Source organism: Schistocerca cancellata, chromosome 2, assembly GCF_023864275.1.
Source record: "Schistocerca cancellata isolate TAMUIC-IGC-003103 chromosome 2, iqSchCanc2.1, whole genome shotgun sequence".
Lineage (NCBI taxonomy): Eukaryota > Metazoa > Arthropoda > Insecta > Orthoptera > Acrididae > Schistocerca > Schistocerca cancellata.
In genome coordinates, this window is record NC_064627.1 from 1086197974 (window position 1) to 1086215354 (window position 17381).

The 17381-nt window shown below is 46.1% G+C and overlaps 1 protein-coding gene across 1 annotated transcript in view; it reads right to left on the reverse strand.

Moving 5' to 3' along the window:
• The window catches only part of LOC126161229 (uncharacterized), a 477655-nt gene that overhangs the window by 58886 nt on the left and 401388 nt on the right, over positions 1 to 17381 (reverse strand). The window contains exons 5-6 of the mRNA XM_049916971.1: positions 13992 to 14133; positions 3447 to 3912 (exon numbers count right to left, since the gene is read on the reverse strand). Coding sequence (XP_049772928.1) covers positions 3447 to 3912; positions 13992 to 14133 — 608 coding nt within the window. The remainder of the gene's footprint in view (positions 1 to 3446; positions 3913 to 13991; positions 14134 to 17381) is intronic.

The following is a 17381-nucleotide window of genomic DNA, read 5'->3' on the forward strand; positions in this document are numbered from 1 at the left end:
CAGGTCGACAAATCCTAAGAAAGTGTCTTTTTTTTAGCCTTGCTTCCATTATCAAACGCAATGTCAGAAATACCTCTTGGTGCCTTTACCTTTCCTAAAGCAAAACTGATCATCTATCAGGTACTCAAATTTCTTTTCCATTCTTCTGTATATTATTCTTATCAGCAACTTGGACGTATCAACTATTAAGCTGATTGTGCGATAATTCTCGCACTTGTCAGCTCTTGCAGTCTTCGGAATTGTGTGTACGATATTTTCCCGAAAGTCAGATGATATGTCGCGAGAGTCGTGCATTCTACACACCAACGTGAATAGTCCTTTTTTTGCCATTTTGCCCAATGATTTTAGAAATTCTGATGGAATGTTATCTATCCCTCATGCATTATTTGATTTTAAATTCTGATTCTACATCCCGTATCTGTTCTAAATCGACTCCTCTTTAGTCTTCTGTAATATCAGACAAATCTTCCACCTCAGAGGCTTTCAATGTACTCTTTCCACGCGAAAGCGTTACGGAGATGATAGATAAACTCCAGTGGAAGACTCTGCAAGAGAGACGCTAAGTAGCTCGGTACGGGCATTTGTTGAAGTTTCTAGAACATACCCTCACCGAGGAGTCAAGCAGTATATTGCTCCCTCCTGCGTATATCTCGCGAAGAGACCATAACGATAAAATCAGAGAGATTAGAGCCCACACAGAGGCATACCTACAATCTTTCTTTCCACGAACAATACGAGACTAACAGAACGGAGAACCGATAGAGGTACTCGAGCTATCCTCCGCCACACACCGTCAGGTGGCTTGTGGAGTATGGATACAGCTGTAGATCCGCTCTCTCTCCTCCGCATATCCTAGCGCATTTAACGTTTTCGTAAGGTGACCTCACCCTAACCACGAAGAATACCGCCAGGTAACATTCTCCACGTATTCATCAAATCCACGTCCTTGCATCGGAGTGCCCATGGTATAGCATCCATCTTTCATCACTAGAAATCGCTCGTTTCCAGTCATTCACTGTCAATGACGTCACCCTTTACATCCCCTCTAGCTTTGCTTAGCATTGCCTACAGAAACTTGTGGATTATACGGAGCTGCTCTCAACCACTGTACCCGATTCTTTTTTAACTCCCTCCACATAGCCATTGTACTGGATGGACTGGTGACAGCACTTTGGAATAAAATGAGCGATTCCTTCTGCTGATTCCATGTGATTTTCTACAACCGTCCATCAGCGGTGCTCGGTAATCCCTATCCACTAGTGTAAGACGTCTGCGTAGTATTTGTTAAATGGGACAACCACAGCTAAACATACACATCACCAATAGTCGAAGTAGACAGCGTTAGAAGGATTCAAATGCCCCTGGTGGATTTGTTACTCAGGTGACTGCCTGACGTATTTGTACCTCAGGTGACATCTAATGACTAGTCCACGTTCGAAACCACTATTCTGTTCTGACCAACACATTCTGCTGTTACACATAGCTTCTCTACGGACAGCACAGTACTCCCCGCCGCCTTTTAAACTGATAGGTCCACTACTTGTACATCCGGTGGTGAACTGGACATTACATAGGGACGTACGGATAATGTTGGTGAGATAGTATATTAAAGTTTCTTCCCATTCCATGTGCATACGGAACGTGGGAGAAATGACTGCTTAAATGCCTCTGTGCCAGCAGTAATTAGTGTCATCTTGTCTTCGCGGTCCCTGCTGTATATTCCTGGTTTGCTCACTTAATACTGGCACTTAAACACCGTAAGTCGTCTTTCGTGAGACAGTTTGGGTCTGTCTTCAAGCATTTGCCATTTCAGTCTCTTCTGCATTATTGTGACTGTCTCCCGTGGATCAAACAAACATGTGCTCATTGGTGTTGCCCTTGTTTGTATACGCCCAATACATGCTGATATTCGTGTTTGGTATGGATCCCAAACACTTTAGTAACATTCGAGAATGGGTTGTATGTGTGCTTTGTAGGCAGTCTCCTTCGTAGAATGACTGCATTTTCCCACTATCCCACTAATGGAACTACAACCAAAAAGGCAGTAGTATTTTTTGTGAGCTTACGAGATACCTTCATGAGTGAGAATTACATATGCAGTTTTACCAAGCATTTATTTCAGCCGTTTTAGGGCACAAAACTGTCTTGGACAGGTGGCGTACAGAGCATCATAATGGATAATATTAGGCATAATAATTTTTGGAAACAGTCTGTCTGCTACACTTGGTTTATCGTATTCTGCTCTTCGATAGAAAATGGACGAAAATCTATGAATGACAGACATGAAATATATGTGTATAAAAACTGACGAACTGTTACCTCGATCTGAGTAGAGCTATCAACGAATCATTTGGCTACAGAAACAGCATTAATGACGTTGTGCAAAATCTTCATATATTTAACTGTTTGTGGTTTAGGAATATTAAAAATAAACAGGAAACTTTGTTGTGACATTTATAACTGTCTCGAGAAGAGAGATGATATAATATATAGTATCTACAGTTTGGACATTCGGCAGTCAAAGTATCACCTCCCCTTTCTGTTTGTCAATAATCACAATTCTGTTGCGAACAAACGATTGTTACTGCCCCAGATGATGCAGATAATGCAGTTTTCATTTCATACCACTTCAAGTAATGCTAACAGCTGGGCATAGGTAAAAGCTCTCGGCAAGCAGCGATGTGCCAGCAGCAAGGCTGCAGTATAAACTTACCACAAGAACTGGATCTCTAAAAATTAGAACGAGGAAAGAAACAAACTCAAAATTTTATAAGTGAATGGTAGGTCCAGTGCTTGTTTACGGAAGTGAATTGTGGGTTATAATGAGATTTCTAAGAGCAGTGAAGTAATGCACAAGAGATGACAGATTTCGAAATTTGTAAATTATAAAGGAACTGAATGTATGTAATACCCTCAACAAAATACAAGAAAATAGCAGAAACTGGAATAAATATCTGGAAAGAAAGAAGAAATATTACCTTCGCAGATAAGATGATTTAAGCCATCTGGGAGCGTGATGATGATGATGATGATGATGATGATGATGATGATGATGATGATGATGAATTTGCTCCCAGTAGCACAGAGCAGTAGTAGCCAGACAGTGCGAAATGGAGGTACACACTATGGCTGAGGATTTCCTGCCTGAGGTAAAGGATGAATGCAGCTTTGTTAGCCACATGGGGCTGCCTTTTCTTTAAGGCGACTGCAAGAGGAATAGTTTTGTTGCAAGAAAATATGCCAAGTCGCACATGAGTTACTGTATTGGTGATATCTCGAAGTAAATTGGTTACTCAGAAGTAAAAGGACGCTTAGAACGAATAGATGGTTGTTCATTGGGAAAAATGTTTCAGAAATGTAGTGGGAATACGCAGTTATGCGTTATTTATGGAGGAACCAGCCACTGTGGCACTACGCAGCGTACATCGCAGAGTGCTGGAACGCACCTGTGGGTGTTGGCTGGCGAGCGGTGTCGGTCTATGGCGGCCATGTCCTCCTGCAGGCGCCACACCTTGTCCTCTGCGGCGGCGGACAGCTCCTGCAGGCGCGCCAGGCGCCGCTCCGCGCGGCGCACCCGCCGCCGGCACGCCAGTTGGTTGTTGCTGTTGCTGCAGGTGTTGTTGTTGCTGCCACCGCTACTGCAGCTGTTGTTGGTGGTCGTGTGGGTGGGGGTTGGCTGCTTACTGATCTCCGCGCACAAGACGGCGGTGGCCTCGCGACCCACTGAGACCCCTCGCCGCCTGTGCAGCTGTTCCCCGAGCTGCTGCTGTTGTGGTTGCTGGTGTTGCTGCTGTTGTTGGACGCGCTCCTCAAACAGGCGGCACATGTCTCTCACGGCAGACGTCACGGGGCCGGCGCGCAGGTCGTGCAGCGAGCGGGCGCGCTTAGCGCCACAGCCGACCACGTCAGCACCTGCCACAGTAAACGGTATCACCTGAGGAAGGTACCGATGCACAGCCTCGAAAAGCTTGTGGCTTTTACTGCTCTTCAGAACTTTCTCCCAAGTGGTATAATTATGCGAACTTAGCAGACCTTAATAACAACATGTCGATTCTCAATTTTTCTGTACAGTGATTGCACTTCTGCATGCCTTACCACATATCAAATTTTCTGCCATGAGGGGTAGTCAAAGTTTGAATCATCACTTAAAAAATACGATGGCGTGCTGAAAAGTAATGCACACTAACTTTTAATTCTGTTCTCTATACTGGTTGAAGTACTAAACATAGGGCATATTATTTTGTCAGCTTTACCACTTCACTGATGCAAGTTGCAACCCTCTGCCACTACAGGGTTCTGAATTGTAAGTGTAAAATGGCAATGTGTAATGTAACTGTGTCAGTGCATGAGACACCCTCAGAAAACTCAAACTTGAAGAGTTGGTCCACACATGGAGCACCCTCTTCTTCAGCATGACAATACAAGACCATGCATCAGCGTTGCAACATATGCAACCGTCCAGTGCGTTGGGGTCACTGACATCGATCGTCCTGCATACAATCTTGACTTGTCACTATCCGATTTTCATCTATTTTCAAAACTTAAAGAACACCTTTGAGGACTTTGCTAGCGATGAGGCAGTGCAAGCGGAGGTGAGCTAGTGGCTCCACCTGCATCTACATCATTACTCTGCAATTCATAATCAAGTGCCTGGCAGAGGGTTCATCAAAATGCCTTCAAGCTATTTTTTTACTGTTCCACTCTTTAGCAGTGTGTCGGCAAAACAAGCACTTGATCTTTCCATGTGAGCTCCGATTTACTTTATTACGATCATCACTCTCGTTACGTAGATGGGCGCCAACATAATATTTTCGCATTGGGTGGAGAAAGCTCGTGATTAAACGGTCGTAGTAAGATCTCGTCTCAGCGAAAAACGCCTTTGTTTTAATTATTGCCACCCCAACTTACGTACCATATTGGTGGCGGTCTCACCCCTATTTCGCGATAGCAAAAAACGAGCAGGCCTTCTTTCACCTCTTTCGATGTCCCCCGTCGATCCTATCTGATGCAGATTCCGCACTGCACGGCAATACTCGTGAACAGGGCACACGAGCAATCTCGTTATTAGACCTGTTGCATTTTGTAAGTGCTCTGCCAATAAATCTTAGTCTTCGGTTTGCTTTACCAATCTATGTGACTGTTCCAACTTCAGTTATTCGTAATAGCAATACCGAAGTATTTTGTTAAACTTACTGCCTTTAGATATTCGTGATTTATCGTGTAAATTATTGAGAAACCTCAACAAAGTCAAACATCCTACAGTGACACTATCAAGAAACTGATCTTTCGTTGTGCGAAATGTGTCTGCCAGGGTGCCTATGTTGAGAAATGAACATGTAGACATGAAGAATGAAGATGTTGAATGTTAATGAAGTTTTGTTTTATCTATGAGGCTTTACGAGTTTTCACATAAAACATTCGAAGGAATTACTTCTCAGCATGCCGTTGTACAGTTATGTAATTAATATTTTGTCATTAGGTGCATGTCTGCAGTTGTGGTACACACTGAAATCCTTGTGCCACAGTACGACAGCACACCGCTAGAGTAGGTAAAACTTAATACTGCAACCCACCTGGTGACGTGGAGTATCGTTAACATAATTCGTCATCTAGACTTAAAGAGGAACAACATCGCAACGATCCATGCTGCGGTGGTGGAAGTGCACCATCACATGAGACAGTTGCTGGGGAGTGCACATAGCTCCGCTGTGATCAAAGAAGTGTGAATGACAGAACAAAGTCACAGACTATTTCTCTATCAATAACTGAGGGTGTAAGGAGCAGGCCTTGGAGTTCCAAGAACAGCATATTACAGTGGAGGAGATAATGATAAATGTGAAAATCGGCCGTCTTTCGCAAAATTTTGAACATGAAAAATGTCGCCGATAGCTGGGTTTCGCAACTGCTCACACCTATTCAAAAAGGCTACCGAACTGAGGAAAGAGAGGAGATTTTGCGTGTCAGCTCAGCCTAGATGACTTTTTACCAACTTCATAACCATGGATGTCTGCTGGATATATCATCGTGACCTTAAAGAAGAATAGAACTTCTGAAAGTGAGGAAACATGTGGGTTCAGAACCGCTGAAATGGGCAAAAAGCCAACCGTCATCGGCTAAGACGATGACGAGCGTTTTTTGGGACTGCCACGGTGTGTTGCTAACAGATTATGCTCGTAAGGGGGCAGACGTTTGCGGGAGCATACTACCAACACGAGTGTGTAAGGTTATGGGAGTCTGTCAAACCAAAGCATAGCAGGAAGCTGTGCAAGAGGATGTTTGTGCTCCGTGTAAGCAGCCTGGCTCAATTTCCCCCGAGGACACAGCCACACATGATGCTCCTTTGGCCTCTCAAATTTTATCTCATCCTCCCGTATTCCCGAGCTATAGAAACCAGTGACTTCGCCTAGAAAACCGTCTGGTATAAGCGACTTATACGTCGTGTATTCGCATGCGAGATGCTAAGCACTTGTTTGACTGAAAGGCGCTGTAGCCAAGGTTTCCGTCTGCTAAGAGAAGTGCAAAGCAAGCATTAGAACGTGGAGTCACGCCAGCCAATCACGTTGCTTGGCGCCGAATTCTGAGGCCACTAGTGTAGTGCTGTCGGACAGACAAGGCACTCCTTTTTTTTCCTGGAATATCACCTGGCTGCTGCCGACTTTTACAACTACATCGTCCAGGATTGTTGGTGAGACAGTTTCTTGCTCGCACAGCACTGGCGTAGTTATACAGAGTGATTTTTTTCCACCGTGTACGAACTCTAGGGATTGATCGATGAGAGGATATGGAACAAGAAAGGTCTAATGAACTTAGGTCCGGAAACGCATGGTTTCCATGCTATAGACCATTTAGTCAATCATGCTTTGTTACAGAGACACAGTTGTAGTATGCATGGTTTCCTCATAGAGGGTGGTACTGTTCCTCATACGTCATGCCCTAGCGCCCTCTCCTGGCCATAGTAATTGGTATTGTAGTGTCCAATGCACTTCTCTTGCTGACTCACCTTGTAGTGGATGTGATACGGCGTTGTATGCAGGGGTTCCGTATTCGACTCGAGAACTTGCCGACATGGTGTTTACTACGGAACGGCGAATGGCAATGGGCGGCTGGCAGCAAGATTGTATCAGGAGACCTATCCTCGCCGACAACAGCCAAAGCAATGTTTGCAACATTGTTTAGCCGTTTGTCTCAGGTAGGGTTGTTTCAGGAAGCTGGAAATCATGAAGGATGTACACGAAATGTTCGGACGCCTGACTTGGAGGAAACTGTGATGAACACTATGGAAGACGACAGCCGTGTCAGTACCAGACAGTTGGACCCCCAGTAAAGGGTAAGCCAGACGACCGTGCTGAACATACTCCATGTCAACTGTTACTACCCTTATCACTTGCAGCGTATGCAGGGCTTACTAGCAACAGACTTTCGACCTCGGGAACAATTTTGTCACTGGTTTCTTCACCAGGCAACTACGATTCCGGGATTTGTGTTTTCCATCCTGTTCGCAGATCCTGTTTCATGCTGAGAGGTATCTTCAACTTTCGTAACAGTCATCTGTGGGACAGTATGCAGAAACCCCGTAGTATGGTGACAGTGAATCATCAGCATCGGTACAGCCGGAGTGTGTGGGTCGGGCTAATTGGCGACCGTATTTTGATACCAGTCTTCCATCCACGACGCCGACCGGCCGGAACTATCGGCGTTTCTTGTGGGTGAGTTTGTCTCCCCTGCTGGAAGAAGTGCCATTGATGATTCGAAGGGTTATGTGGTTGCTACATGGTGGTGCTCCAGCCAACTTCTCCGTCAACGTCCGGACGCATCTCAATCGCGTCTTCCCTGGTCGGTGAATCAGACGAAGGGGTCCAGTTGCATGGCCTGCTCGTTCACCGGATCTCAATCCGTGCGATTTCTGGTTATGGGGCCATCTCTAAAGTATCGTGTATGCAGAGCCCACTCCAGCTGTGGAGACGCTGGAGCATCGTATTCATGTTGCCTTTGACACTGTTCAGACGCAGCCCGGCCGTTGTGAACGTGAGAGACAGAACCTGCACTGCCGGTTACACGCATGCGATGAGACACACGGAAGCCATTTTCAACACACACACTGTGGCTCCGTGGTACAGCGCGTAGTCTCTGTAACAATGTATGACTGAGTAAATGGTCTCTAGCATGGAAACCATGCATGTCCGGACATAAGTCCATTAGACCTTTTTTGTTCCGTATTGTCTCATCGATCAAACCCTAGAGTTTGTAGACGGAGGAAAAAATCACCCTGTATGTCACACGATTTTTGATGTCTATGACACGAACTTCTCAATTGTGATCCACTTTAACAATGTTAGTTCTTTGTTCTATTCGCGCCTTTGCTAGAATGCATGGGGATCAATATTTACGTTTTCATTGGGTTATCCGAGCATATCAATGATTCATCATATACTTTTCCACTCATTAAATAATATTACGGGGATTATCGTCAACAGGGATTATGGTTCAAATGGCTCTGAGCACTATTGGACTTAACTTCTGAGGTCATCAGTCCCCTAGAACTTGGAACTACTTAAATCTAAGTAACCGAAGTACATCACACACACACCCATGCCCGAGGCAGGATTCGAACCTGCGACCGTAGCGGTCGCGCGGTTCCAGACTGTAGCGCCTAGACCCGCTCGACCACCCCGGCCGGCAATAGGGATTATGTCCCTGTCTTTTGTAAACGTGCGGTTCTAGACGTCTACATCTACAACCACGCAGTCCATTAGAGGACGTTTGTACCTGTTATTCCATGAGCTATTTTCCGATTAATAACCGAGTTTAAATTCAACTCTCTCTTGAATTACTTTCCTCTCGAAGTCATTTTCAAGTCTTGCAATCTTTCATGTTTATCGGCACTTGGGCTGATTCAAGCTTGTATTTGAAATACATCCTGACTGCTTCAGCAAAGGGAACATTTCTTACACTGCCTTCGGCAGCAACGTTGTTTTCTGATTTCATGTGCAATTTTTAACTAAGTAAGGTGAGTGGACGTTGGCGTACTCTTGAAGACACACACTGCATCAAAGAATGTTTCGAAACGTTGCTTTCAATTCAGTCATTTTGCCTTCTTTAGGCGATGGAAAATACGGCATGCAGTTACATCTGCATGACACGTATCACTTCTACAAGGAGTGATACATTAATAGGGTGTAGAAGAACAGTCGAAAATTTTGATTTCTGTTTGTATCTATTTAAGTTACGTTAAATGCCATTTTATTATTTAGTTATGATTTGAAAGTTGGTTCACTACCGCAAATATCACTGAAAGCAGTCAGATCGCGTTATTGTTCATTCGTGAGTCAAATTTAATACAAAGGAGAATGTTTTCAGCGCAATGAAACCAGTCATAACATGCCGCGTAGTCATAGGTTAAAGGTAGACGGTAGTGGCCGCTTTCAACCTCTGCCGTCGGATGAAAAACCATTGCAGAATGAAAACTAGGTGACTTATCCAGGTATAATGTTTCCCGAAAACGGAAATGTGCAGCACTGAAGGGTGCACATGTACAGAAGGAATAACGCAGGCTGGAGCAGACGAACTGCGTGTTTGGAACTACTGAAAAACTTCAGAGGTTTTGTGATTCTTGAGTTTCTCCCGGCGTATTTGATAATCAAAATATCCACGGGTATGCTGCCGGTCTATAGTGTCCAACGGGCACAATATTTCGGCGATCAAACATGTCGCCATCATCAGGTAAACTGACGGACTGAGCTCCTGTGAACGTGCCGGCACGGAGATCCGTACGCTATGGCTGCTCAGAGGGAACTGGGTTTGGTCGCGGCGGCGGCCGATTTAAATACCCTCCGCCCGCGGCGCGCTCCCTCCGCCGTCCGCGCCCAGCGCCACGGTCGCGCGGTGGAACAGATTGCGACGGCGTCTGAGATGACGTCGGTGTGATGGCTCTGTCCGCCGTGGTCGTCACAACTATACGTCTGCTCGATTTACTCTTGATTAACCCGATCGCTGGTTCCCAAGCCTTGCTAAGATTATAGCCACAGTCCCGGTTTATGAGGTCGTCATTGGTGCGAATTTCGATGGCCTCTCTAACAACGCTGTCCCAGTATCTCGACGTCTGTACCAGAATCCTCGTGCGGTCATATTCCATGGCGTGATTTTCCGACAAACAATGTTCAGCGACCGCCGACTTGCTCGGATACATCAGTCGAGTGTGCCTCTGGTGTTCACGGCATCGATCCTCGACGGTACGCATCGTCTGACCAATATACGACTTGCCACATTGACACGGAATCTGGTACACGCCGGCCTTCCTCAAACCGAGGTCATCTTTGGCGCTCCCCACCAGTGCACGAGTTTTATTTGGAGGACAAAACACAGTTCCGACCCGGTGTTTCTTCAGAATGCGGGCGATTTTCCCCGAGAGTGCGCCTGTGTATGGAATAAATGCAATGCCTACCTCCTCCCTCGTGACTTCATCCATCTCAACAGGTTGTGCTGCAGTGGGTGGGCGGAGAGCACGTTGAATCTGCCACTCTGAGTACCCATTTTTTCCAAATACAGTTCTCAGATGTTCCAATTCCTGGGGTAGACTCTCTGCGTCAGAGATAGTGCGCGCCCTATGTACTAGAGTTTTAAGTACCCCATTCCTCTGTGAAGGGTGGTGGCAGCTGTCTGCATGCAAATACAGATCAGTGTGCTTAGCCTTCCGATACACCCCATGACCTAGGGTGCCGTCAGCCCTTCTCTTGACCAAGACGTCAAGGAAAGGTAATTTACCCTCCGTTTCAGTCTCCATAGTGAATTTGATGTTGGGGTGTATGGAGTTTAGATGTGTAAGGAAGTCAAGGAGTTTATCCATACCATGTGGCCAGATGACGAACGTGTCGTCCACGTAACGGAAAAAGCAAGTAGGTTTCCATACGGATGACGACAGGGCTTCCTCCTCGAAGTTCTCCATGTACAAATTCGCTACCACCGGTGAGAGTGGGCTACCCATGGCGACTCCCTCCGTTTGTTCGTAGTATTCTCCATTAAAAAGAAAATACGTGGAAGTCAAGACATGCCTAGAAAGTTCAGTGGTCTTCTCATCAAACTTCTGACTAATCAATTCTAGTGACTCTCGCAGGGGTACCCTCGTAAACAAGGAAACGACATCAAAACTCACCATGATATCTGACTCATCCAACCTGAAGCTATCAAGGCGTTTAACAAAATCCACATATCCACTGAAGCAACAGTAATGTCTGCCTCTGTCCATGTCCGCGCTAGTTACCTCTTTCTAACTAGGTCTTTCTCATTTCCCAGCATACTTAGCTGATGCAGCCTTCTTAAACTTCCCCTTCCCAGAACTCGCTCTATCAGAAAATGTTTATTTTGTACATTCATAAATTGTTCTTATGTTTGCCACTATCCTTAGTTTGCATACCAATAAATTCTTTGTACATCTATCATCATCATCATTTTCATCATCATTATTATTGGAAGCAGCAGTAGTAGAAATACTGCCGGTATTAGCTCTTAGTCAGCATTATTTATTCACATTGTCTTTGTAGGCACTCTAATCATTTTAGTACTGGTGTTCGTTAAAATTATTGCTATTTCTTAGTTAATAAAGGGTCTGCATGTGTGAAACCCTGATCCTTAAGGGTGACAATTATTTAACTATATGAAAAATACCTAAATTTGTTACGAACTACGGCGTACACACACTTTATTCAACATATAAACGTCATTACAGATTTTAGGATTTAGGCTATGATATGCTCGGTATGCTTGCCATCATTGGCGATCATATGGCGCAGTCGAATGGCGAAGTTCTGCATGACCCGCTGAACTGTCGGAACATCGATGCTGTCGATGACCTCTGAATGGCTGTTTTCAGCTCGGCAGTGGTTTTGAGGTTATTGCTGTACGCCTTGTCTAATATAGCCCTAAGAAAATAAGTCGGATGTGTTCAGATACGGAGAATATGACGACCAATCGAGGCCCATGCCAGTGGCCTCTGGGTACCCCAGAGCGAGAAACCAGTTCCCAGAGTGCTCCTCCAGGACATCAAACACTCAGCTTCTTCGATGGGGTCGAGCTCCGTCTTGCAAGAACCACGTATTGTCGAAATCAGGGTCACTTTGGATAATGGAGATGAAATCATCTTCTAAAACCTTCACGTACGGCTCGGTAGTCACCGTGCCATCAAGGAGTATCGCACCGATTATTCCGTAACTGGACATTGCGCAACACGTAGTGATCCTTTGAGGGTGAAGAGACTTCTCGATTGCGAAATGTGGATTCTCAGGCCCCAGCTGCGCCTATTTTGCTTTTCGACGAACCCGTCGCTGAACCATGCATGCATGCTCATACTACACTACTGGCCATTAAAATTGCTACACCAACAAGAAATGCAGATGATAAACGGGTATTCATTGGACAAATATACTAGAACTGACATGTGATTACATTTTCACGCAATTTGGGTGCATAGATTCTGAGAAATCAGTACCCAGAACAACCACCTCTGGCCGTAATAACGGCCTTGATACGCCTGGGCATTGAGTCAAACAGAGCTTGGATGGCGTGTACAGGTACAACTGCCCATGCAGCTTCAACACGATACCACAGTTCATCAAGAGTAGTGATTGGCGTATTGTGACGAGCTAGTTGCTCGGCCACCATTGACTAGACGTTTTCAATTGGTGAAAGATCTGGAGAATGTGCTGGCAAGGGCAGCAGTCGAACATTTTCTGTATCCAGAAAGGCCCGTACAGGACCTGCAACATGCGGTCGTGCATTATCCTGCTCAAATGTAGGGTTTCACTGGGATCGAATGAAAGGTAGACTCACCGGTCGTAACACATCTGAAATGTAACGTCCGCTGTTCAAAGTGCCGTCAATGCGAACAAGAGGTGACCGAGACATGTAACCAGTGGCACCCCATACTCTCACGCCGGGTGATACGCCAGTATGGCGATGTCGATTACACGCTTCCAATGTGTGTTCACTGCGATGTCGCCAAACACGGATGCGACCATCATGATGCTGTGAACAGAACCTGGATTCATCAGAAAAAAATGACGTTTCGCCATCCGTGCACCCAGGTTCGTCGTTGAGTACACCATCGCAGGCGCTCCTGTCTGTGATGTAGCGTCGTGGGTAACCGCAGCCATGGTCTCCGAGCTGATAGTCCATGCTGCTGCAAACGTCGTCGAACTGTGCGTGCTGATGGTTGTTGTCTTGCAAACGTCCCCATCTGTTGATTCAGGGATCGAGACGTGGCTGCACGATCCGTTACAACCATGCGGATAAAATGCCTGTCATCTCGACTGCTAGTGATACGAGGCCGTTGGGATCCAGCACGGCGTTCCGTATTACCCTGCTGAACCCACCGATTCCATATTCTGCTAGCAGTCATTGGATCTCGACCAACGCGAGTAGCAATGTCGCGATACGCTAAACGGCAATCGCGATATGCTACAATACGAGCTTTATCGAAGTCGGAAACGTGATGGTACGCATTTCTCCTCCTTACAGGAGGCATCACAACAACGTTTCACCAGGCAACGCCGGTCAACTGCTGTTTGTGTATGAGAAATCGGTTGGAAACTTTCCTCATGTCAGCACGTTGTAGGTGTCGCCACCGTCGCCAACCTTGTGTGAATGCTCTGAAAATCTAGTCATTTGCATATCACAGCATCTTCTTCCTGTCGGTTAAATTTCGCGTCTGTAGCACGTCATCTTTGTGGTGTAGCAATTTTAATGGCCAGTAGTGTAATTCCCATCATGGCCGCGGCCAACCGTGAAGTATGAACGTCCTAACGCAAACCATTCAGAAGGTATGACGATTTTATTTCATATAATTCAGTAATTGTCACCCTGTATGCAGAAAGGGCCTAAAGACCGTGATTAGAGGAGATTAAATAAATAAGTAAATAAATGAAAATAAATCGCGAAGTTCTGTGGCAACAGTTTGACTTTTTCAGGGCGACGAGTACAGCTGCAGGGTGTTTACAGACCTGGCAGGGCGGGCGGCAGGGCCCTGGTGAGCGCGTCCTGCGACCTGGCGCGGCGCCGGCACAGCGCCTCGAACAGGCGCCGCTTGTCGCCCACCGTCGCGACGCCGTCGGCGCGCTGGCACCGCCGCAGGAGCGCCGCCACCTGCCGGCAGCGAGACACGCGCACTCTCAGCCACTCGCCCCTCTAACTGACATCAGGGATCCTGATCCAGAGTGCTCGGGACACCCACCATTTCCGTGGTATCTCGGCACAATTATTCTCAACATCCCGTATGACATGGTACAGTGCCCCTTGTAACACATATGTTCGACACCCATGGTGTTCGCTTCATATAACCTACTCGTTTTCTTATGTGCAGGGTGACCCAAAGGTCCGTTAATATTTTAGAACACACTAACTCACTGAATCCCCTTGATTCAGTGAATTACTGTGTTCTAAAATGGGATGCTCTCTCATGTGTTCTGTTCAATGTCATCTTAGAGAAAGTAATAAAAGAGTGTAGGCAACAGGAGTGGGCTGGAGTACAGATGGACGGTAACTTCAATCGTCACGAATATGCAGATGACATACTACTAGTAAGTGAATCAAACCACGAGTTGTAAGAAATGTACCGGAAAATGGACAATAATGCACAGAAAGCAGGGCTCAAAGTGAATCGAGACAAAACAGAGTTCATGCAATTAGGAAGAAGACAAAACCGGGTAGAACTTCTTGGGATATATGGCAAGACGCTACGACCGCAGGTTCGAATCCTGCTTCGGACATGGATGTGTGTGATGTCCTTAGGTTAGTTAGATTTAAGTAGTCCTAAGGTATAGGGGACTGATGGCCTCAGAAGTTAAGTCCCATAGTGCTCAGAGCCATTTGAACCATTTTTTTGATGGCAAGAGGTTCAAGAGAGCAGACCAGTTCAAATACTTGGGATCTTGGTTTACTACGGACAAGAACATAAAAATGGACATCACGGAAAGAAAAGCAGTGGAAACGAAAAGCATGCATTCCCTCAGAGAGACGATTGGCTCTAAATCGATTTCAGTGAACACTAAGATGATAATCTACAACACAGGTATATGCTCAGCAGTAATGTACGGTTCAGAAACATGGAGCATGGCTAAGTGAGAAAGGGAGAAACTATTAATTTTTGAAAGAAGAGTAATGACGATATGGGGACCAGTTTTAGATAACGGAGAATGGAGGAGGAGGAGAAACGAGGAAATTTAACTTCTGATGCGACAACCAAATATCCCACAGGAGATAAAGAGCAAAAGAATACAACGGGTGGGCCATGTAGGCCGTATGCCAGATGGAAGAAAGCGAAGATGGCACTACCGGGGAAACCAAACACCAAACGCCCCATTGACGACCAAGGCAACGCTGAATGGTCGACCTTAGTCAAATGGCTTTAAGCACTATGGGACTTAACATTTGAGGTCATCAGTCCCCTAGAACTTAGAACTACTTAAACCTACCTAAGGACAGCACACACATCCATACCCGAGGCAGGATTCGAACCAGCGACCGTAGCGGTCGCGCGGTTCCAGACTATAAGCCTACAACCGCTCGGCCACCTCGGCCGGTTGGACGACCTGGCGAAGGACCTAGTAGCCCTGGGAATTGAAGACACCTGGAGGAACCGGGCACAAAACAGACAGGATTGGAGTCAGTTTGTGGAAGCAGCGCGTGGTCTGCAGGGCCTGTTATCGCTGAATATCTATCATCTATCTATCTAATTCACTGAATAACGTGGGTATAGAGGTGAAACACAACACACTTGCCTGAAATGACATAGGGGTTTATTGAAAGTGCAAAAGCCGGCCATCAGATATGGTGCTGGACAGTAACAGATGAGTGACGCCGTATGAGAATCGTGTATCAAATGTCGTGAGCGAGGTACTCTGATATATTACAGAATCGCATCATCCTAGCCTGGATGATGAACACCCGCTGGAAGGTAAGACTTTAATGCAGGATGGCTCCACCCCACTTTGCTACACGTGTGAAAGATGTGCTGCGTACACTGTTTGGTGAGGATCGCGTGCTGAGCCGCCACTTGCGTCGTGCTTGGCCTCCCAATTCTCCAGACCTCAATCCGTATCCAGAATGAGTTTTTCACTCTGCAGCGGAGTGTGCGCTGATATGAAACTTCCTGGCAGATTAAAACTGTGCGCCGGACTGAGACCGAGTTCGAGTCTCGGTCCGGCACACTGTCTTAATCTGCCAGGTAGTCTCAATCCGTATGACTGTTGGTTGTGAGGTTACCTGAAGTCGGAGGTCTACCGCGATCGTCGAGCCTCGTTTCGGATGCTGAAAGACAACGTCCGACGGCAGCGTCTCACCGTGCCTACTCATGTGGCGTTTCCTTAGACTACAGGCATTGTTGATGAATGACGGCCTACATGCTGAGCATTTGTCATAAAGAACATCGTCTTTGCTAAAAACCAGACACTATGCTAATTACTGATTTTGTATCATGAAGCCCCATCTGTTGGTCATTCTGTGCTCCTCTTTTGGTTTCAATAAAACCCCATGTCACTTCTAGCATGTGTGTCAATTTTTATCTCTCTACCTACACGGTGTTTCCGTTTGAAAAGGAGATAGGAGGAGGCTTCACTGAACAGTTGGAGGTAGGGAACCTGGTGCCAGAGAAGCCAGCTAAACGAGGTTATAGGAGTAAAATCACATTACTGCGTACTTTTTATTTACATTAGCTACAGTTAACTGCAAATGCCATCACTGACACAATGAACTTACCATTTGTACTGTTTCTTACAAAATGTGCTGAAACTGACGGCAACCAACCTAAATACAAGCATGAGATCCTCGAACAAAATTCTGATCCACCCTGACAAATACCCCCGATGTGCTTCGAATCACATCAGAAGCAGCTGTAATTTTGACAACTAATTCCATCTCCGTATCCACTGGGGTCTCATACACAAGTGACTTTAGCTATTCCCATAGGAAATAATCAAAGGGACTCAGGTAAGGCGACGTCGCAGGTCATGGAACAGAATCTCCCCCTCCAATCCAGCGACCAGAAAATACAACAATGAGATGGTTGCGGACACCCACACTGAATTGAGGCGACACACCATCATGTTGCATCCACACCCTCTCACTAAGAATCAAGGGTACGCTCTCCGACGACTCAGAGCTCTTTGCACGAGCCTCAAGTACAGGTCGCCATTCAGACGGCCAGGTAGAAGATATGGCCCAGTGAGATGGTCCTTGTTTCCCTGCAGGAAATAAAGAATGTACATGTGAATAAACAGCACAATACGCGTGAACTTGTACGCATGTTAGTAGTACATAAGGTGGAAAACAGTAATGAAGGTCAACGCCGCAGACAAGTTTACTTTCATATCTGCTTAAGCTGGCATCTGCGACCC